Here is a 23,561-nt window from a genome sequence, read left to right on the forward strand (position 1 = left end):
TATTCCCAGAGTCCTGAGGGACACAGGAAGAACACCTAGCTTTCCCTAGACATTCTCAACACTTCCTCAACTAGATCACATTTCCTCTGAAAGCAACTGAGTCTGCTTACATGTGATTCTGCCGCTAACATGCATTACCTTTGGCATTATCAATTACAAAGAAGTTTGAGCTTATTGCTTTTGACTATCTAAATAATACATTTGGGTGTTTTGTCCTGAATAATAAAACATTTCCCCCTCCATCTCTAGGAAATAGAAATTTGCTACAGATTGAAAAGAGTGGCAGGTTTATTTTCCTGCTTCTATTCATTAAAGTCTCATGTAATTCCACGTCTAGAATATCTTAGAACTACACTTTGAAATGGGCCACAGACTCTATGTATAAGATGTCTATTGCAGTACTGTTTATAGAAGTAGAAGAGTAGGAAAACCTTAGTACTAATAGGCAGAATGGTTACATTAATCATATTACAGTCATAGAGCAGACACATAGAAGACTTCTTTATTAATATAAACAGTGACAAAAGTAAGATATAAGACAATATGTAGAGTATTCTAATAATCACAGTTTTTTATATTTGTCTTTTAGCTATAGTTGGACACAATACCTTTCTTCCTTCCTTCCTTTCTTTCATTTATTTATTTTTATGTGGTGCTGAGGATGGAACCCAGGGCCTCATACATGCTAGGCAAGCACTCTGTCACTGAGCTATAACCCCAGCCCCTAACAATCACAGTTTTAATTTTAAGTTTAGATATAGGGCTGGGGGTGTATCTCAGAGGTAGAGTGTTTACAATGCCTTGGGTTCAATCCCCAGTACCATATAAAAAAGTTTACATATATATTAATAGTTTTGCTTTAGTGGAAGGTGACTGTGGGACTAGGATTTTGGGGTTGGAGGGAGACTTTTCACTGTTTATCACTGTGTGTTTTTGTCTAAACTATCATTATTTACTATGTGATGGCAGAAATGTCAACTAATGATAAAATATTAGAGTCTGCATTTTCCTCTGGACACCCTACTCACAGCTGGCCCCCTGGGGTGCTGTTGGTGCACAGGAACCTTGATGTGATGTTCTGAGTCTATTGATTAATTTCAGTAAGGAGCCACTTAGAGCTCAGACTTTCACTTAAATGAAGACACACACACAGAGGAGAACACCCAGGAAGGCCCTGTGATTTCCATCCCTCCTGCTCCATGCCACACTCACCTCTGCGGATTTCCAGCTGTACAGGGTCACTTGGCACCGAGAGACCTGTCTGGCACCTGTATTCTCCACTCTCACTGACCCTCGCTGCAGTGATGCTATACTTGGAGGTCGAGGTCTGAATGGCTGTGCCGTTGAGAAACCACCGTGTGGAGTTGTCTCCAGGCCGTTGCGGCCCCTCACACAATAGGGTGACCTGTTCATCTTGGAACACACTTACCCACGGAGGCTGCAAGGTGATCACTGCCTTTGTGGGGTCTGCTTGGGGATAAAACCAAAGCAAAACAAAAAGTGGAGTGAAAGGAAGGGCTCCGAGTGGTTGGTGAGGTTTTGTGGACAGCACAAGGAAAAGTTGCGTATTTAGATTAGTTTAAAAACTGGGCAAGCAGGAGCCCACAAAAGCCAGATCCTGCTGTAGAGAGCTCTGTTTTTACTATGAAATCCTAATTGGGGTGTTAGAGATTTGGGGTTCCTGAGGATGGATTACTGACTTAGATCTCCCTAATTCTCCTAGTGAAGCAAGTTCTAAACTAGTGCAGACTGTCAGGAGTCAGTGTCCTTGTCCTCAGTGCTATACTGTTTCTGAGGGTAAAGCACAGACCTTCATAGGCTTCTGCTTTGGAAATGGAGGCTCAAATGCCTCCCTTTGAAGCCTTCAGTACCTGCCTGACTCTCTCTGAGGAGAAAAAACTGATTTAGCTTTCTTGTAACAGGGATTGCCCCGCGGGATATTGAAAAACCCAGCCTAGCTGCCTCTGTGTTTTCGCAATCCTGGCCATTTCCGCTCTCATAAGCACATTTAGGCATTTAGTGCCTCAGTCGGGGCTCAGAAAGCCTTAGAAGCCCTGGAAAGAAAACTGACAAATCATATCACACTCTGCATGTACACAGTTTATAAGTCTTTCTTCTGACTGTGCTCTCTCTATTCTCTCTTCTTTAGGTTAACGGAACTCATCCTTTGGAAGAAAGACAGTGGCCTAAGAGGAGAATCTGAGGTAGCCATCACTTACCCACTTGCCCACCAACTGGAACTGCAGATGGAAGAGCAGAGACATCAGGTGATTAGTGGGAGATGATGAGACAGGAAGAATTGGAGAGACAGAGCTAATTAGACTCTGGGGGGCCAGTTTAGGTTTCTTGACCTAAACTATCCCTCTTTCCAAAAACCAAGTACCAGCAGAACTGATGATTATTGATGAAACTTTATTTTGATATGGGGTTTTCAGTCTAAATGTATCTCAGGGTCCCCCTTCCCACCCTTTTGATATAATAAGCACCAATAAAGCATCAAAGCACAGATACAATTATCTTCATACTCATGAGTTCTAACCCAAATATCCAAGGAAGACCAAAAATGTTGATCCAAAGCCAGAATCCATGCCCGTCTAGTCACCCTCTCCGAGCCCAACTTACCCCAAAGGAGCAGAGCTGTCAAGAGCCACATATCACCTCCAAGCTGGCGAGCAGTAAAATCTGAAACATGCAAGACACCAAAGAGGTTTTACTGGGGGATTTGAAGCCAAGATTAGAAAAGAGGAAGGAAATTGCCTTTTCTCACCACTTTCATCATGACCATTTTCTGGGAAGTACATCCTTAATTCTTTACATATATAAATATATATTTTTAGTTTAGATGGACAAAATACCTTTTATTATTATTATTATTTTGGTGGGGTTCTTTTTTTTTTTAACTGGGGGTCAAACTCAGGGCTCTGCCACTGAGCTACATCCCAGACCACAATACCTTTATTTTATTGTTTTGTTTTTATGAGGCAAGCAAACGTTCAACCACTGAGCCATAACCCAGCCCTATACCTAATTCTTGAAGCATGTACTCCCCATTCTCCTGTTCCTTAGCCCATCTCTTTCAGTGTGAAGTTCTGGTTTTGGGGTTATGAACTCTTAAATCCAGGGGAAGGGCTAAAGTTTTAATGACATTTTATTTTGATTATTCTTCCTCTGTTTCTTAGGATTAAACTATGAAAAACACCACTTTTATAATTGGTTCAAGGCCTGGCCAATGTTCGGTCATTTGAACCCAGAAGATCCTATGTCAACTTTGAGAGGCATATAAAGAGTTGCTCATATTTGAGAGTTCCCTTAATACAAAGCCAGCCTTTGCTCCTCTGGGGAGTAGGAAGGATTAGTGTTCCATTTTAGCAAAAAGATGTAAAATGCCATCCTCCTGATTATGAGCTTAAGATATCATGAGTTTGTACTGTTTATCTTGGCCAAATGCAAAGAAATTAACTGTTTTTCTAAAATATTTATTTTTTAGTTGTAGTTGGACACAATACCTTTATTTTATTTATTTTTATGTGGTGCTGAGGATCGAACCCAGGGCCTCACACATGCTAGGCAAGTGCTCTACAGCTGAGCCACAACCCCAGCCCAAAATTAAATGTTTAATGTAAATATTGTGGCAAAGACAAATAACTCCTACCTATTCCTTAGGAAATATCCCTAAGAAGGAAGCTTTACAGTAGATTTAGAAAACTCTGTGCCACCAAAGTGAGTTGGTTCCTGAGGTAGGGTTGTAAAGATATAAAGAAGTTTTTAGGCAGTCTGTCAAGAAATAAAGGGAGATAAAAAGAAATTAGAATGAGTTGAATAAATGCAAGAGGAACTTGGGTAGCAATCTCACGGCAGGGAATAAAAAAACGATGACAAGTAACACTACAGATTTAATTACAGCCTTGATTTTTCCCCTCAGTCTACACTGTCTTCATAGCCCCATGAGAGGCTGAGAATACCTCTCTGACTCTCGACTATGGCTCATCTGTGTGATTTTCACTAGACTGGAATGCGGTGGAAACAACAATGCACTACTAGCTTAGAACCAGAATTTCTTTTTTGTTTTGTTTGTTTGTTTTTGTTTTTGTATATGGGATCGAACCCAGGGCACTTACCACTGAGCCGTATCCCCAGACCCTTTTTATTTTTTATTTTGAGACAAAGTCTCATTTAGTTGCTCAAACTTGCAATCCTCCTGTCTCAGTTGCTGGGATCATAGGCATGCACCACTGTGCTGGGCAAGATCTGGAAGTTCTAAGGAAGCTTCACACACTCTCACTCTCTGTGCTTCTGTGATTGTCATGATGAGAACATTCTCTGGCTAGCCAGCCATAGTGTGAAGTGAGCTGTTCTAGCCGTAGTAGCCTAAAGTAGAGCTGCTTCAGTTACCCTGCAAACATGCAAGTGAAAAATACATGCTTACTGTTGCATGCCACTGAGATTTTAAGATTATTATAGTTGACACGGGACCACCACCCCAGATTAAAACCCTAAATTTTGATCTTGCTAAAGCTTTTTTGTGTTGGTTTTAAGCTCCCCATCTGGAAGGCCCCACTACCCTACCATTAGTCAACCCCAAGAAGCTGTTTTAAACCCAAGCAACTTTTCGTTTTAAGGAACAAATACAGGGCAAATTCAGATTAGCAAACACATTAAATCATCCCATTATGGGAATAAGAAATTAAAATTGTACATCTTTAATTGAATCAGAGAAAGAGATCAAGGAGGACTCTCCAATGAAAAGTTAGTCCTTCATCAAAACAATATAAAAATCCCTAAAGAGCCACTGACAGTGCCCCTCCCATGCTGTGGGAGCTTTCCTTGCCTGCTTCTAGTAAATCTGCTACTGAATTCTCACCCTCCATTGTCTGAATACTTCATTCTTCAGGTGCATGAGACAAGAACCTTCCAATGCTCCTGTGACCCTGTGTCACACAGTGATAGCTGACTGACAGAAGTGGAAAACAAGGAAGACTTGAGAGGAACTCAAGATGTTCTGAGAGAGATGAGAGAAGCCTCAGGTCCATGAGATTTACCTTCAAAGACGTTCATAACTCTTATTCTATTTTGTCTCCAAAGTTAGCTTCTATACAGATGTACCGTAATTTCTTTCATCAGCCTTTCTTCATGGACACAGAGTATATTTCTAACTTTTTGTTATGATCCGCTCTGCAATACCTTTAAACATTTGACTTATTATTTCCTTAGGACACATATCTAAAATCAGCACTGCTCAAAGAAGGTTTCAATTTTTTCTTTTGGATAAAAGATAATTGTCATCTTTTATGTCAGATTATCATCATTGTTGCAATCTCACTGGCAGGGAATATTTTATAATGATGACAAGTAGCATTATAGATTTAATTAGAGCCTTGATTTTTTTCCCCTCAGTCTACCAATATTTGTACTGTATGTCAGATAGTTATGCTATGATTATGCATAAAGACATGAATGGTGTGAATATACTTTGTATACAACCAGAGATCTGAAAATATGTGCTCTATATGTGTAATATGAATTATAATGCATTCTGCTGTCAATTAGAATGAAAAATAAAAAATAGGGATTTCTATTTTGCTAAATCCAATATTGTAATATGGTCAATACTTAATATTGTAATGAGACTTTTAGTCCCTCTCCCCAAATCTATAGTTATAAAACAGACCCACAGTACTCCTAATTTTAATTTCCCTGTTTATTAATAAAGTTGAACAATTTTTCCTATATTTATTCACTAGCTATGTAGTTTTTTTTAAAAATTATTTATTTACTTATTTAGTTCGTTAGTTTTTAGCGGACACAACATCTTTATTTGTATGTGGTGCTGAGGATCAAACCCTGGTCACACGCATGCCAGGCAAGCGCGCTATCACTTGAGCCACATCCCCAGCCCCTATGTAGTTTTTTTAAAATGAAATACGTCTTTAGCTTTTATTTTACTCACTTTGTGCACTTTTGCCGTTTTCATACCAATTTGTAGCAGTTTAAAATTTTAGTCTAGATACAAACCCTTGTGGATTATTTGTATTGAAATTATTTCTTCCTGATTTGTAAGTTTTCTTTTCATTTTCTTATGTTATCCTTTCACATACAAAAGTTCTTAGTTTTGATGTAGTCACATTTATCAATATTTTATTTTATGGATAGTATTTTGTCTTGCTTACTTAAAAAGTCTATTTCAATGTATTTTCTTCTAAAAGTTTCAAATTTTTTATTTTAAACTTTAGTCTCCAATCTGTCTGTAAATTATATCTATATATGGTGGTAAAGTAGGTATCCAATTTCTTTTATTACATATATGTATTATATACACATATACACCACACACACACACACACACACACACACACCACATATACATACATACACACATAACCAGTTGTCTCAGTATCATTTAAAGTACGTAATTGGAAATTCTGATAAAAACTATCATAATATATATATAATTGTATTTATCATATATAATTATGTGTGTGTTTATATATATATATACATACTGTGTGTGTCTGTGTATGTGTGTGTATATAGTGTGTAATTCTGACTGGAGTCTATGCAATTTCACAGGCAATTTGCTTTCCCTGTCCCAATACCACAACATCTTAATACTATGGATTTATAACATGTCTTCAGGTATGGTCATGTATGTATCTCTAACTTACTCATCTTCAGGATGTCATGGTTATTCGTGGATTTTTGCTCATTAACATACCTATCTGAATCAACTCATCAAATATTTGTTGGGACTTAGATCAGAATTATATTGAATATGTAAATTAATTTGGAGAGGGTTTGTATCTTTATGTCATTGAGTCTTATAAACTATGAACCTGGTATATATTCAATTATTTTGCTTTCCTTAATAAGTTTGCATATTTTTATTCATAAATGTCTCACAGAGATCTTGGAGGCTATCTTCCTAAAAAAGTGTGTATGTGTATAAAGGCATATTGGGGGTTTTATTTCCATACCATCAAAATGAAGCAAATATTATAATAAAGTGAGACACATGAATTTTTTTGGTTTCTCAGTGCTTATGAAATTTATGTTCACACTATGCTACAGTCTATTAAATATGCAATAGCATTATGACTGAAAATTATGGCTGAAAAGCCATCATTAATTTTAAAATACTGTATTGCTAAAACATGCTAATGATCAACTGAACCTTCAGTGAATCACAATTTCTTTGCTGGTGGAAGGTCTTGTTTCACTGTTCAGATTTGCTCACAATCAGGGTGGTAGTTGCTGAGGACCGAAATGACCACTGCAATTTCTTAAAATAAGACAACACATTTTGCTGCATTGACTGGCTCTTCCTTTCACAAAGATTTCTCTGTAGCGGGTGATGCTGTTTGATAGAACTCTCAAAACTGAAGTCAGCTCTGTTCTTGCTTTATTCACTAAGTTTATGTAATATTCTAACTCTTTTAGTACCACTTGAACAATGTTCACAGCATTTTCACCAGGAGTGAATTGTATCTCTTAGCTTACCCATAAGAAGTAACTCTTCACCGATTAAAGACTTAATTGAGATTGCAGCAATTTAGCCATCAGGATCTATTTCTAATTCTAGTTCTTTTGTTATTCCCAATTCATCTTCACTTACTGCCTCCAGTCATGTCTTAAATCTCTCAAATTCATCCAAAGGGCTAGAATCACTTCCTTCTAAACTTCTGTTAATGTTGATATTTTGACCTCTTCCCATGAATCAAACTTATTCTTTTTTTGGGTGGGGGGGATGAACTCTTTTTGAATATGAGGAGTACCAGTGCTTCATATATTTTTCCTTTACTCTTCGTAGTCACCCAGTTCTCCCTAACTCCACAGTGTAGCACCTCTTTTCTCTAAAGCAGAATGGATTTCACATATTAGGTGGAATCCAAAGGCTGATGTTTACTCTGAGTTCCCGTCAGACTCTGCCCTTACCACTGCTGAGAGAATCTGCACTCCCAGGGCTGTGCTGCCTGGGGACCAGCGTGGTCCCCGTTCTCCTCATCTGTTTTTTCATTAAGTCATCTTTTCCAGTAGTTGAGTTCTTTCCAAAGAGATTCCTGACAGTGCCTCAGCACTGCCATGGAGCACCTGGTGTTTTCTACCATTTCCATAATGCAGTTCAGGTGGTCAAGATGTTTCCGTTCCTCAGATCATTCCCCTTCTGTCAAATGGTGGTCTAGCCACTCCTCCTGATCGCCTCCATTTAGACCAATACTGGGTGCCTCTCACACACTTCTCGGTGTTCTAGCACCTTGTTAGGTTCCTGATATAGGTGAGAAGTTGGAATATCTTCTAAGGTGTACTGCTGAGGAGGTGAAGGAGGAGGATGGAACTGGCCCCCTGATTCATGGGGGGCACAGTGAGGGCAGGACTGTGCCCAGGAACAAGCCTGATTGCACAGCTCTCTTGGCAGGAGGCTCAGGAGGAATTGTATCTCTTTCTAAATCACTCTCTTCCCTTCTCTCTGGACTGGGCCTTTTTCCATTTCCACGCACTTGCACTTCCGTGAGCAGCTCAGAAGAGTCCGCAGCAGACGGGAGACTGGTGATGAGCAGAAGGTGTTCATGCTGAGCGAGGTACTGGGACGGGGTCTGCTTCTCAAAGATACTCTTAATGGCATCTAGAATGATAAATTCTTTCCAGAGAGTTTTTCATTTACTTTGCTCAGATCCATCAAAGGAATCACTATTTATGGCAGCCACAGCCTTACAGAATGTATTTATTAAAATAATAAAATTTGAAAGTCAATATTACTCCTTGGTTCATGGGCTACAGAATGGATATTGTGTTAGCGGGCATAAAAACAAAATTAAACTCATAAATCTGTGAATCTCCATTAAAACTCTTGAGTGAGGGCTGGGGATGTGGCTCAAGTGGTACCGCGCTCGCCTGATCCTCAGCACCACATACAAATAAAAAAGATGTTGTGTCTGCTGAAAAACTAAAAATATTAAATTCTCTCTCTTTAAAAAAAAAAAAAAACTCTTGAGTGACCAAGTCCATTGTCAGTAATAATATTTTAAAAGGAATCTCTTTTTTTCCGAGTAGTAGGTCTCATTCAAGCTTTATGGGTCCATTTACAGAGCACAGGCAGAGTAGATTTGGTATGATTTTTAAGGGCCACAAGATTTCTATAATGATAAATGAGCATTGGCTCTGATTGAAAGTTAACAGATGCATTAGCCCCCTAACAAGTTAGCCTATCTTTTATAAGTTTTGAAGGCAGACTTCTCTCTAGCTAGAAAGTTCTAGATAGCATATTCTTCAAGCATAAGGGGTTTTTCATCTGTGCTAAAAATCTGTTGTTGAGTGTCATCTTAGTTAGCTCTTCTGAAAGCGCCAGTCACCTTAGCTAAATCTTCTGGATAACTCACTGCAGCTTCTACATCAGCTCTGGCTGCATTTGTACTTTTATAATATAGAAATAGCTTCTTTCCTTAAATCTCATGAATCAACCCTCTGCTAGGCTTCAGACTTTTCTTCTGCAGCTTCATTACTTCCCTCAGCCTTCATAGAACTGAAGAGAGTTACAGCCTTTCTCTAGATTAGGCTTTGTTTAAGGGAATGTGTGATCTTCTTTCTAGACCACTAACTGACTCAGTATCAGCAATAGGGTGTCTGTTTCCTTACCATTTATTCACTGGAATGGCATGCTTCCTTAATAACTTTTCCTTTATAGTCAACTTGACTTACTGATGCAAGAGACCTAGCTTTCACCTATCTAGATTTCAGACACACTTTTGATTTTAAAATGAAAAATGTGCAAGTCTTTTACTTGAACACTTAGAGGCCATTGTAGGGTTATTAACTGGCATAATATCAATATTGTTGTACCTAAGGGAATAGGGTCACCTAAGGAAAGGGAGAGAAATGGGGAAATGTCCAGGAGGCAGAACAGTGAGAAAACACACACACACACACACACACACACACACACACACACACACACACATAAACAACTTGTTAAGCTGCCATCAAACATGAATGCAGTTTGTGGCCCCCCAAAACAATTACAGGTGTAACATCCAAGGTTGCTGACCACAGATCACCATAGCAAATATAATAATGAAATAATCTGAGATATTGCAAGAATTACCAAAATGGACGGAAACATGAAATGAGCATTGTTGGAAAAATGTCACCATAGACTCATTCAATGCAAGGTGGCCATAAAACTTCAATTTGTAAAAAAATCTCAATATATCTGTGAAATGCAATAAAGTGAGGCATGATAAAATGAGGTATAAGCCAGGTATGGTGGTGCACCCCTGCAATCCCAACAACTCAGTAGGCTGAGTCAGGAGGATTGAAAGTTCAAAGACAGCCTCAGCAACTTAGCAAGGCCCTAAGCAACTTAGCTTTTGAATTAGTATTGAATTGTACAATGCTTTTCAAACAATTTCATTTATAGTGAAGTTACCTATCTCAAACAAAAAGGTTTGGGGATGTAGTTCAGTGGTAAAGCACCTCTGGGTTCAATCCCCAGTACCAAAAAAATAAAGTATAAATAAATAAAATACAGTATCAATAGACAGTAATTCAATTGCCATTTAAAATTTACATTTTTAAATGTTTGTCTATCATATAATGGAAATACGTTTAATTTAAGGGCATTTATTCTTATATCCAAATTCCTAGTCTAATATTTGTTTCAGATGATTTTTTTACAGAATTTTATTTCTTCCTAATCTTTACATGGTTGTTATTTATAGGTTTTTAGGTAGGTCTTCTTATGTTTTTTAAGAAAAATAATGCCCTATTCTTAATTTCCTAAATTATAACTGTATTTTAAATTTACTGAATTTATTAATTCATTTTATAAATTTACTAATATGACTAATTATAATAAATTTTAAGAAGGAAAGCCATGTTAAAAAATTCTTAAATTCACAAGTAAATCTAATTTCATCATGATTTATCATGTATATTTTAGATATTTATGGATTTGGCTTATTTGTTTTGTACTTAAAGTTTCTTTCATATGTAGTTTATGATTATATGTGCATATATAATATTCATAAATTTCACCAGAAGTTTGTCAATGTTAGTAGTCTTTTCAAAGATCCAACTTTCTAGGTCCTTTTTATTGTATCTTGGCTTTTCTATTTTAAATATTCTTGCTTTTATTTTTATAATGTTTCAATTTCTTTTTTGGGTTTATCCTGTTCTTTTTAAAATCTCTTTAATCCCATGCTCAAGATACTAATTTTAAACTTTCTTCATTTCTAACATACTAATTTAAGAGTTTCTTTTTGATCTCAATTACTATTTTAGACATACCCTATAACTTTAGATTCATAATCATTCCATTGTTATTTATAAAAATTTTAAATACTTAAATTTTTCTTACTGAATTTTTCCTCTTGCTATTTTTCTTTTTTCTATTTTCCTCTTTTCATGATTTAGAATTTTTCCACACTATGGAGATTCCCCTAAAAGTGTGCTGTGGGGACAAGTGTATGGAGTACTGCATACATGGCATATATTACTGGTGTCTGAGTGCAGGCCACTCCCCTCGTGCTAGTGAGAGAGCAGCAGGCTGCTTACTCCGTAGGCACAGCCCTGGGCGTGAGGCCATGTGTTGCAGTCCCAGTGCTTGCTTCACGGCCCACTCCTTGATTGGTCGCTGCAAGGGCAGTTAGCAGACATTGCATTGGTGGCCGCCTATAACCTGCTTAGCTACTGCCTGAGTATACGTACATGGTAACTGCACAATAAAATCAGACCTGCTTCCTGCTTGGTCTCTGGAGGGCTTGATTAGCGACTCTGCAGCCACACTCTCCCTTACCTTGTTCTGTGGACCTCCTCGCTGGACAAGAGAGAGCCTACGGTGTACCTTGCATTTTTAAATAAAAATTATAATCCCCAATAATAAATACTGGTATTGGGGATTGAAACCAGGGTGTCTACCATGGAGCTGCATCCCCAGTCCTTTTTACTTTATTTGGGGGCATGGTCTCACTAAATTGCCCAGGTTGGCCTCAAACTTATGATCCTCCTGCCTCAGCCTCAAGTTGCTAGAACTGCAGGCATGCTCACCATGCCCACACCAGAATGAAGTCTTTAGATTCTTGTCAGCACTTTCATGCTCTAGGCAGTGACATAAAAATCATTACTAAAAGTTCATGGTCATAGAATCCTAATATATAGAATGTTTTCTATAGAAGTTCTATTTTATCTCCTTTTTTCTTCAAAGTATTTCAACTATAATAAACCTATGAAGGTACTGACTACCAGTGTCATATATATAAAACTGAATGTGCATATATACATTCAGTCTTGTCATCAACCCTCTCAATGCTGGATGTATATATAGGAGAAATTACCTCCTTTATGACAACCCAGAATTTCTAATAATTGAATGTTCTATTCAGTATTCTAGGGATTAGTGTTTTAATTAAGCGTGGAGGCAAATTGGAGTGGTAGTAAAGTAACTTTACTGTAAATGAAATTGTTTGAAAAGCATCTTACAAGTCAATACTAATTCAAAAGCTTCCCTTGTTAGCAGCTCAACAGATGTTCCCCACTCCTCCAACACATAATTCAGGCAACAGGTCAAGGTTTGTGGAAGTCAGGTCAGTGTTTCTCAACTTTGAAAAGCTCTCAGCTCCAGTACTACTGAGGGTGAATAAGTGTGGACTGATACACTCAGCAAGACTGCCAGGGAAACAGTTTTTTGCATGAACATCTTGTACTTTGGAGGATCAGAAGGAACACATATGGTTCTCCTAATCCCTGAAAATTTCTGTGCAATGACTTTGTCTTTTGGGTTTCATCCAGACTATGGGTAAGTTTGCCCCATTCACAGTCTAACTTGTTCCTTCCTTTGATAGCTTAGTTTCTCTTCCTCCAATACCCTCTAAGCTGATTCTTAAACAAGAAGTGAAAATAAAACTCACTGTAAAGACAAACAACAAAAGTGAAAATAAATCCATGAATCTAAACAAAGCTGGTTTGTGTCTCCTCATACTATTTACTTTTTTTATCAAAAAGTAAATAGTATGAGGAGACACAAACTAGTTCCAAGTCTAGTGTTGTGTAGCAATGGTATAATAATTATGTTTAATAGAAAAATAATTATTGCTAATTAACCATGAGTATGCTTTTTTCTATTCTGTAACTCTGCAATCTTTTCCCAGATACTTAGTAGCTTTTATCATTTGTGGAAGGGATAGGAATTAAAACTCAGTCAAAGCTAGGTCCTCTTTAGGGAAAATGAGTCCTTTGGAGTAGGGGCATGAAGTTAAGAAATAAAACTTTTATATCTTCCTGGTGACTCAGCACTTGATTGAGCAGTGGACGTTGTCTTCTGACTTTGCAGAACATGAGTGCAGGCTTCTTGAAATCAAAAGGATAAAGGGGAGAGACATTTTTCTTTATAGGGCAATTTACAATTATAGGGTAGAACTCAGTAGAGACCCTGTTTAAAACACAATTAACATTTCAGACTGGATTCTCTGGCCTTTCTTCTCACCCGCCTCCATGAATATGCTACAACATTGGTGTAATGCATGATTTATGTCAAGATTACATGCTGAACACTGTCTTGGAGAGAAGGGGGATGTTTGTGCCCACTGCTGAATCCCTCAGCAGCACCTAAGTGAGGGGATGACAAATACTGGCCCAGGGAGGATTGAAAATTTGTTGACTTGTGTCTTCATGTTGTCTGGAAAACTCAAACATTATCTCTTCAAATATTGCCTTCACTCTATTTTCTCTCTCTCCCACTTTTGAGCCCATAACTGAAAATAAGATGGACCATCTCACTCTAATATATTTTAATCATTTGTGTGTTTAGTAATATTTTCCTCCTTGTTTTGTATTCTGAATTACTTTCTTTCTCTTCAACTCCCATTTTACTAATTCTTCAGCTCTCACTGCTCATATATCTGTTAAACTCTAGCAGAATTCTTAATTTTGATTATTTCATTTCAGTTTTTTAATGTTTAATTTTTAGTTGTAGATGGATAAATACCTTTATTTATTTTTATGTGGTGCTGAGGATCGAACCCAGTGCCTCTCATGTGAGAGGCAAGTGTTCCACCACTGAGCCACAACTCCAGCCCTCTCAAACTAATTTCTAAAGATAGAAACACATTAAAATTATTCTTCATCCTAAGACACTACATTTACTAGTGGGTGGTGTCATGTCAAGAGTTCATGCACATCAGAATTAAAGGTATTAGCTCCAAATACTTAATACCATAAAAACGCATGCAGAATTTGCTTTCTGCCTCAAAAGAGGCATGTTTGTTACACCTCAAACCAAGCATTAATCCTTTCCTTATCATAGCCCCATCCCAGTCCCAAGACTGCCAAACCAATATGTAGAGACACTCTTTAATAATAATAATATGTTCCCAAAACATTGCCTATTTTATGATTTTCCCCTTTCTTCAGGTGACTGCAACATTACCTTGCCTGTTCAATCTTTGCACAGACCAGTCTGGCCTTTGCCATGAAAACTTGAGTAGAGGTTATAAATGAAGTTAAGTGGTGGGTAAAAAAGAAAAGAAAAAAAACCAGCCACATGTATTAGCCTACAGTCAAACCTGGGTCACTCCAGTAAGAGATAAGATGTTGAATATTGAAGCACCAGTATTCTTAGATTCGGTGACCTGCATAGTTCCTAACACATCCAATACTCATGGAGTTATTTCTCCTACCACCACTTGTAGATTTTATCGTCCAGGCTTCTTCACAGAAATAAAATCGCCTGTTCATACTTTGATTCAATTACTGCATATACCCTGGTTACACTAAGCAGCCTACTGTTTCTGGAAACTAGTCTCAGAGCAGAGGGAAATCAACTTTTACTAAAGGCTGATTTTCAGCTAAAGGATCCAAAATGTCCCTGTGTGGAATCATCTGTACTTCTAGAACACATCTGAAAATCAACTACTAAGGATCAAAATTTCAGTCCAGCCGATGCAACTGAGCAAGACGCTTGCTCAGGGTCTGGGGATATAGCTCAGTGCTGGAGCATCCCTGGGTTCAATTCCAAGCATGCGCGCGCGTGCACGCGCGCACACACAGACACACACACACACACACACACACACACACACACACACAATCATAAAACTAAATCTCAGAATTCTTAGGAAACTTCCAAGAGGGGCCTTTCTGTGGCCTCATCCCAGTTTCTAGGAAACTGGCTGGGAGGGGAAGATTGAAAAGTCAGATGGCCTGACGTGCCAGTGCAGTAATCTGTTTTCAGCCTTACTTCCTAATTTCCTAGCACTGCCAGATACTTGAGATTCTCCAGTGCGGGCTGTGTTTCAAAGCCAATAAAGTCCAGAACCCCCTGGCTCTGGGAATTGATCCATTGCTATTCTTTTCCTAACATTCCTCATCATCTCTAGGATGCCAAAGATCAAGGGAGAGAGAATTGCTATTGCTTACTGCTATATTTGGATCTTAAGTGTCCCCAAGGCCCATATGTCTGGGGCTTGTTCCCCAGCTTGTAGCACTACTGGGAATGGCGGGACCTTTAAGAGGTAGGGCCTACCGCGGGATCTTCAGGTCCTTTGGAGTACATCCCTGAAGGGGACGGGGGACCTCAGCAAGTTTCCCTTCCTTTTGCTTCCCAGTCATTAAGTGAGAGGTTTTGCTCCCTGTGCATCCAGGCCATGAGGTGTGGCCTGACCATAGGCCCCAAAGCAACAGGGCTATTAACGACGGACTAAAACTTCCCAACTATGAGCCAAAATAAACAATTTCTTTTTAAAAGTTTACTTACCTTCGGTATTTGTTACAGTAGTGGAAAGCTAACTAACACACTTGACTATCATTGGTAGATGTGGTTTTTGTCTAAAAGTATATTCAGATTTACACTGTGGAAGGGTCACTCAGGATATAATGTGGGAAAGGGATTAGAGTAGACAAGACTGGCTGTAGGGAAGACAGTGGTTTGTTAAATCTATATTAATTGATATAAAAAGTGATGTATGGAAGGATGCAATAATGAAGAGGCAATGAGTCTGTAGAAAGCACAATAAATTTAAACACTATTAATTTAAACACTATTATAAACCTTTATTGAAAAGTTGAAAGCACTCATCTAAAGAAGATAGCAAGATCTGATTTGGACAACAGGATGAATAGTGGAGGGTAAATGTACCAAGCTGGAGTAGGATCAGATTTTAGTGAAACATTGAAGACAATGTACTAATCTTTGGGAGATACTGTGCTTGGATCTGATTGCAGAGTGTTGAGGTAGAGGGTGGTGTGATATGCCAACAGGGAACTCACTGGTGTGTTGAGTTTTAGCATTGGTGACTCTGAGATGCATCCGAGGCATCTTGTAAATTTAGGAGTTAAAAGTGCAGGTTTGTAGTTTAGGGAATAAGTGTAGGTCTGGTTGATGGATATGGTATTTAAAGTTGTGCTGACCAGAGTTGGTGGGCATGTTAGGTGTGTATCTTATCTATATGCAAAGTCAGTGTGAAGGGTGATTTTCTTGTTGAATTCAAGTTGGTTACTCAGCTGGACCTACCTTGGTTTCTCAACAAGAGAAGCATGGTTTCATCTTATAGCTCCTGGCTTTCAAAAAGGCAACATTTCATAATGACTTCTAAGCCCAACTTATGGGGCTGTTCTCCAGGTTCTTCTCTTCAGTTTAATTTCTCCCAGGGAAAACTGGGGAAAGAAATGTTTCTGCCATTTGAACTTAATTAAAAGATCAGTACAGGGCTGGGGAGATGACTCAGTTGGTAGAGTGCTTGCCTAGCATGCACAAGGTCCTGGGCATCAATAATAATAATATCAACATATTTATATTTTAACCATCAATATTTCTTGAAATATTCTATTCCTTATATATATAATAAATCCAAAACATATAAACTTGGGAAATTGGATTCTCCCAAGCAGACACTGATTGCAAGCATTGTTAATCTTTTTATATCTCATATCTCTTCAAATGCTTTATATGTATTAAAAACACATAATAGTCATTAACTCAACAAACATACTATAACAGCTACAAAGGACTAACTGATTGTACCAAACTTTGTTGCTTCATTATCTTGATTCTGTCCTTTTATTTCCTTTCTTCTAATTTTAATTATGCTTCTCCTTCTTCTTTCTTTCCTGAATTAGAATTTTACCTGGCCTACAAGTTTGGTGACCTTCTCAGATCAGTAAGGCAATAGTTTAAGGATGAAAATTGAAAATTTGGAATCAGAAACAACGGACATGGATGATTTTTTTGTTTCTTTATAGAGATCTGTTACACAGTTGGAACAAACCTTTTTATGAGTTAAGCATTTGGTGAAATGTATCAGATATTTTGATATTTATAGTTTTGTCTAGTATAGCCAACACTACCAAACAAAAACAAACCACCTTTTTTGGGAATTTAAGTCTTTCTGGATACTCTTTCAATTGTTCTACCTACAAAGGACCAGAAGAGGGCATTGCTGATTCAGTGGTAGACTTCTCTATTCCTAACTGGGAGACCTGGGTTCCATTCCCAGCCAACGGACTACCTTTTCCATCTCTACCCTGTCTCAGTGTCCATGGAAGGACTCTGTGTCCCTGGAAATGTGTGACTACAGGTGTGGGCTGAAAATTTATATTTTTAATGAAAAACAAACAAACAAACAAAAACCACTCCAGATGTCCGGAAGTGTTCATCTGTTTTTTTTGTTTTCTGTCTCTTTACAATTAGGATGTTCCTGGGAAAGATTATTATTTGGAAATAAGATATGAGTTCCTGCTTGAGGGGTAATAAATCTTCCAAATTTTTTTCTTGTCTAAGAATAGATTAAACAAATATTTTTTGAAACAGATTTTCAAACTTATTTATTTCTCTTTTTGGAGATAAATGTATTCACAAATGCATTCAAAGTTTTCCTTCTTCTAACTTTGTGGCTTTCTACATTTTGTTTACAACTTGTTTTTAATAGTTCTTAACTGGAAATACTGTGTTGAAACCATCAGTTTTGTTTGTTTCTTTTCTCCTCTCCCACACCCCAACAGGGGATTGAGTCCGGGGGTGTTCTACCATTGCGCTACATCCTCAGTTCTTTTTATTTTTTTATTTTGAGACAGAATCTCACTAATTCACCAAGGCTGGCCTCAAGTTTGTGATCCTCCTGCTCAGAATAGTCAAGATCATAGGTGTGCTGTGCACCACCTCGCCTGGCATCAGAGCCGTTTTCTGTTTTAACTTGTTTGGAAATCTCTGTTGAATAAAAATTATCATGTGTTACATAATTTTTAATTTTTTAACTTTTCTCTGAATAGTAACTAGATTTTAGGGAGAACCATCTGGAAGACAAGTTATAAAAAAGAAAAGATGATAGATTTTACTTTTGTGATGAGGCATATTGAAAGAGTCCATCAGGTATCAGGAAAGATTACACCAAAAGCTGGACCTGGTAGTGCATGCTGGTAATCCCAGCAAGTAGGAGGCTGAGGCAGGAGGATCACAAGTTCCAGACCAGCCTCAGCAATTTAGTGAAGCCTTGAGTAACTTAACAAGACCTTGTCTCAAAACACAAAACAAAACAGAAAAATGAGCTGTGGATGTGGCTCAATGGTTAAGCACCCCTGGGTTAAGTCCTGGTATACATGCCTGCCCCCTACAAAAAAAATTAACCCAAGAAGATCAATCTCAAGATGATATCATAGGAAAATTATTATAAATTATAGAAAACATCCTCAGGTTTTCTAGGCAACTGAAATGTCACAAGAGCAACAATTAGATGCACACTGATAAATAAGACAAAGCAACAGTGGAGCAGCATTTTCAAGAAACCGAGTAAAGAAAGTGCAAACCAAGGAGGATACGATATCCAATCAATCTCTTTCAAAGTCCACCATTTAAGGTCCTTGTTCTAGTTACCTTATATTTTTTCCTATAAACTACATTCTTAAGTCTCAACCACAGTCTGACCCAAACGTTAGCCAAACGCCCTCCTGAACCATGGAAAGGTAGGGCAGTTTTGTGAGCAGTTACCATAAGGCTGTTCTTACTGATCTTTTGTGGGAACCTCCCTGTTCCTGAAGAGCCATGGAAATTTCCATTTTGCCCTCATCCCCATAGGGTACAACTGCAGACTGTAACTACTTAGCTACAGTATAAAATTGGCTCCTTCATGACAGGACAACCCACTACTTGTTTTGTCTTGTCCACTTGGGTGTCATGCTATAGGATTATGGGTGTGGAATCTGACAACAGCACTAATTTTGCTTATGCCGTGTGTGTATAATTATAAACAACTTTGATTCATTTGAGCTCATTGTCTCCTTACAAGTGGATTCTATGGAAGTATGAGAAGACCTCCTGCTGCTTAGGATTACTTGACCACTTGACAAAGGGTCATAATGCAAGACAAAAGGTTCCCCAGAGTGGTACATGTTAGGTCTTTAGGCCAAAGTAACTCCATTTTGAAAATCAGCACCTGCCCACCCAGGCATGACCTTCCCATTAGGTCCACCCACTACCCTAACTACCCCCAACTACCAAAACCACAACAAAGACACCAAGTAACAATCACATGACCAGATGAGTTATTTTTTAACTACTTTGTTGTATATGACTATAGAGTTAAGAAGTTTTTTCCAGCAGGCTGTTGAACCTTGCAGAAGGGCAGCCCAGCAGATATTCTGTCAATAAACCTTTGCTTGACTCAGAGATGTGTCTCTCCTGGATATTTGTACCAGCTACCCTAACAGTATCACATGATCTCCCTGAATTGCTGGGTGTCCTCCAGTTAGCCTATATATTAAGGAGATACACACACACACACACACACACACACACACACACACACATATTTAATTATATATATATGTTTGGAGGCTGAGCATCAACAAGGGAGGATTGAAACCAGGCATTCAAATGGTACTTAAGTTGTTGCTAAAAGTTGTTAAAACTGAGTGGATGGTCTCTTAAAATTAAAAGTTGATGCAGAGCCATGCTGTGGTGGGTCTGCTCATTTGTGTATCCAATCCTTCTTTTCCCACCCTGTACTTTTCTCACCAAGTACTTTAGGGGGAAAAAAAAACAAAAACAAAAACAAAAAACCTCCCCACTGTTCCAACTGATCTCCAAAGCTGGTCACACCTGTCTGTTCTTCCAGTACTTTCAGTCAAGGAGATAACATGGTCACCTGACAGCTACTGTTATAACTTGTCAAGTTCATACATTACACTCCTTGGTCTGTGTTTCTCTACGAGACAGTATGAATCCAACTAAGAAAGTTTGGGTAAAATCTTCAGTAAAGAAAAGTCTTGAGTGAGGATTCTGAGCCAATTCAATGTACAGAGAAATGTACACTTGAAATAGATGAGTTCCACTGCTATACTATGAATGTGTTTAAATTGTCAGAGGAGATTCTTCAGAGTACTGTTGCAAGTAAATAAATGGTAATGGGACAAATTTTTAACATTTGTTACCAATGGATGGATCATAATTTAGCAGGAATGCTTATAGCCTCTGATGTCTGAAGTTTCACTATAAAAACGATGTTGTGTTGGTTGGCAAGACAAAAATTTCAATCCCAAAAGCTCTAACTGCAGTGTTATCAGATCTCTGCTAGGCTAGCAGAAGGTTCAACAAAATTCAGTAGCTTGGAATTTTCTCCTAGGCCTCTCTCTGCCAACTGGGAGGCACACTGTGTCAGCCTGTGCCTGGTGGCCAGTCTTTTCAGACTGAGAACATGAGACATGTTGAATGTACCAATGTCTTGCATTTCTTCTTCTGCCTTCTGAGAGCCTATGGAGGCAGACATGTGGAAGACTGTGGTGCAAGGACATTTTTTCTGGCAATGAGAAGGGTCTCTGGAACCAAAGGGAGCGCAGTTCTTCTTATACAAAACAACCCCTCCCCCTAAAAAAAAGGAGTTTCAATCCTCCCTTGTTGATGCTCAGCCTCCAAGCATATATATCATATATTTTACACACACACACACACACCTCTTTAGGTGGTAGTCAGGGTGAAAATCAGGAAAACAAAACCACAATAATCTGGTGAAAGGTATCTCATGACCGTGGAAAAGGTGGCATGGTTTGGGTCAAATTCCAAAGCAATTTTACTGCTGAAGGTCACTGGATGCAGAATCAACCTGTGTGATGCTGTACCACACAATGATTTAAACTAATGAAAAAAAAAAACTAAAAATAGATGAGAGGGAGAGAAAGTGAGAGTATGAGAATGAAAAGAATCAAATAGCTCCAAACTGTGCTGAGCTCTCCTCCTGCACTGGTTCTCACTGGATCTCTCCAACCCTCTCTTCATTGTTTGTCTTTGCTTCTTTGCTGTTTTCAACTATCCTTGCTTTGTATTTCGCTGTAGAGATTTTAGATCATATGGGCTGCCTCTTCTTACCCTATGGACTTCACTTGATAAGACTCTGGAATTGAGTCACGATGGCAGTGAACACACCTGTTTCTAGCCTAATATGCCATGGCCAGGTCAAGTGTGCACTCCACCACTGAACTACAAAACACACACACCAGCCCTACAACCTTTGAATTAGAATTTCTATTTTTTGTTTTTCAATTTGTTTACAGCACACTTTCCCCATCTTCCACAGCTCTCTCACAGATTACAATTAAATAAAAGGCCCCTATAGCTCCATTTAAAAAAAAAAAAATCAGTAGCTTGCTTGTCAGGTGGTTTCTTGGAACTGTGCCAATGAATTCTGAATGCTAAATCCCTCTGGCAGCCAAAAGGAAAAGCAAAACGAAAACAAAAAGTACTGCCTCTCACAAACTAAAGGTCTCTATTATTCTGATAAGAAGCCACCATGCATGCCAGACTTGTGACTCCTACTAAAGTTTGTCCCATTTATTTTGCAGAGAGTCAATGTGAATGATGTGACATATTATTTTTATTGCAATTTATTATATTATGAAATTCATTATTATTAAATTTCTCAAAAGTTATAGAAAATTTAATGATGTTAAAAAGAAGTTTCCCTTCACTAATGTCATTTTCAAAATAAATTGCCCACAAAAGTTAAAATAAGAAAACATCTCCCTTCAGGAGAGTAAGTAGATCAGTGGTAGAACACTTGCTTCACATGCTGAGGCCCTGGAGTGGAGGTGGGGAGGTGATTTGTTTTTTAAAAATCTGCTGCGGTTCCAAACAGTCTTAGTTTTTCAGATGCTTTTATCATTACGGCAGATTTACTACCAGGAACACCTCCAAAGTGGAAGATGGATCTGGGGTGGGACACATTTCAGAAATTCCTAAAGTGTCAAGAATACCCCCAAGACTAGACAAGGAACAGCACCACATCCACAAAATTTAGAGACAGTGAAAAAAGCCAGGCTTACATTTTTTTTATTAATTTATAATTTTTTTAAAATTCTGACCGATCTTATTTGGAAGAAAGGGTAAACACTAAAACACAAAAGATCAAAGTCTTGAATTCCAGTTTGCTGGGATACTAGGCAGTTTAAAATTCTATCTAAAAGTCTGATCATTTCTGGTGTTGCTTTAAATGTGGGTTAAAAAATACAATCGCATAAAATCCTGGGCATGTATTTGGTACTTGTACTTTGGAGCAATATGCACTGGAGTTTGACGTTCGCTTTATATTTCACTTTATATTCCCATTATCTGGAAGTATCTAAGTTAAAAAAAATATTGCGCAGTAGCTTCAAATTTAGAATTTATATTATCTCCATTTCTCCACCACTGCCCGAAGAAGCTGAGACACAGCAGTACGAAGACACACTAAAGAACAAGGAGCAGAGATCCCACGCCCTAAGCGAAATCCAGCACCCGCTGCAGCAGGGGGCTCAGAATTCAGATCCCTAGACCACCTGGAAACCTGGGGCTGCGCAGCTTCTTTAAAATCCTTCCAGTAGGGACCTCTTGCACTGACCTGGGGAAAACGCCATCTAGCCTCCTGGGGCCGCCGTCCCCCCTAGGGAATTGTTCCCAGGGAATTGTGGTCGGATCCCAGCTTTTTCCAAATTCCAAACCAACACACCACGCACCCAGCGAACCCAACCTCCCCCCCCCGCAGTGGTGCTCCCGCGAGGCCCCAGGTCCACACGTCGCGGACCACGCTACCTCGCCCCGGCCGCACCCGACACTCACCCAGAGCCGAGCCCGCGCGGAGTGGCAGCGTGGGCACAGACTGTCACCCGACTGGCCCGCGGGCTAGCGCTCCGGGGAGACGCAGGGCTGGGGAGGTGCGCCAGGCGAAGGGGCGGGGCGCCCGAGCGGGAGCGGTCCCGCAGGGACGGCCCAGGTGGAGGGGCCTGGGCGGAGTCCGCGCCGCAACCTGCCGCACTTGCTGCCCTCGTGTCGTGGAGGGCAACTCCATCCTCCCGGCTCTCGGGCCCCAAACTCGCGCGGCTCCCTCTCTCACGGTCCCCCCAGTTACCTAGGAATCGTGCTTTCCCTTTAACCAACCGCGGACTTCAGAGCCACGCGATTTCCCTCTAGCTCTGAATTTCGGCGCACGACCCGGCGTGGAGGCCGGTTCAGCTCGCCCCCCATGGCCTGCTCAGACCTGAGGGTCTGAGACCTCAGTCGGGGTCGGAGTGTGGGCCTGTGGGGGGGGTTCTCTGGCCTCGCCGGTCAGGGCGCCCTC

The 23,561-nt window shown here is 39.2% G+C and overlaps 2 protein-coding genes and 1 pseudogene across 4 annotated transcripts in view; 1 reads left to right on the top strand and 2 right to left on the bottom strand.

Annotated features, from left to right (window-relative positions):
- LOC110598737 (histone H2B type 2-F) overlaps positions 1-5,733 on the top strand; it is a 31,450-nt gene extending 25,717 nt beyond the window's left edge. For both annotated transcript variants that reach the window (XR_013428309.1, XR_013428311.1), the window contains 3 exons: positions 1,229-1,445; positions 2,150-2,267; positions 4,892-5,733. The gene's annotated coding sequence lies outside the window, so the exon portion shown is untranslated. The remainder of the gene's footprint in view (positions 1-1,228; positions 1,446-2,149; positions 2,268-4,891) is intronic.
- The window catches only part of Fcgr1a (Fc gamma receptor Ia), a 28,399-nt gene extending 5,206 nt beyond the window's left edge, over positions 1-23,193 (bottom strand). Inside the window, exons 1-4 of one of the 2 annotated variants that reach the window (XM_040287490.2) lie at positions 23,063-23,193; positions 2,623-2,682; positions 2,220-2,240; positions 1,213-1,470 (exon numbers count right to left, since the gene is read on the bottom strand). In XM_040287490.2, coding sequence (XP_040143424.2) covers positions 1,213-1,470; positions 2,220-2,240; positions 2,623-2,653 — 310 coding nt within the window. In that variant the 5' untranslated portion in view covers positions 2,654-2,682; positions 23,063-23,193. The remainder of the gene's footprint in view (positions 1-1,212; positions 1,471-2,219; positions 2,241-2,622; positions 2,683-23,062) is intronic. The other variant, XM_005331417.5, reaches the window with a different exon arrangement.
- On the bottom strand, positions 7,913-23,467 carry LOC144368772 (protein CBFA2T2 pseudogene; annotated as a pseudogene).
- Between the last annotated feature and the right edge of the window lie 94 nt (positions 23,468-23,561).

Source organism: Ictidomys tridecemlineatus, chromosome 11, assembly GCF_052094955.1.
Source record: "Ictidomys tridecemlineatus isolate mIctTri1 chromosome 11, mIctTri1.hap1, whole genome shotgun sequence".
Taxonomy (NCBI): domain Eukaryota; kingdom Metazoa; phylum Chordata; class Mammalia; order Rodentia; family Sciuridae; genus Ictidomys; species Ictidomys tridecemlineatus.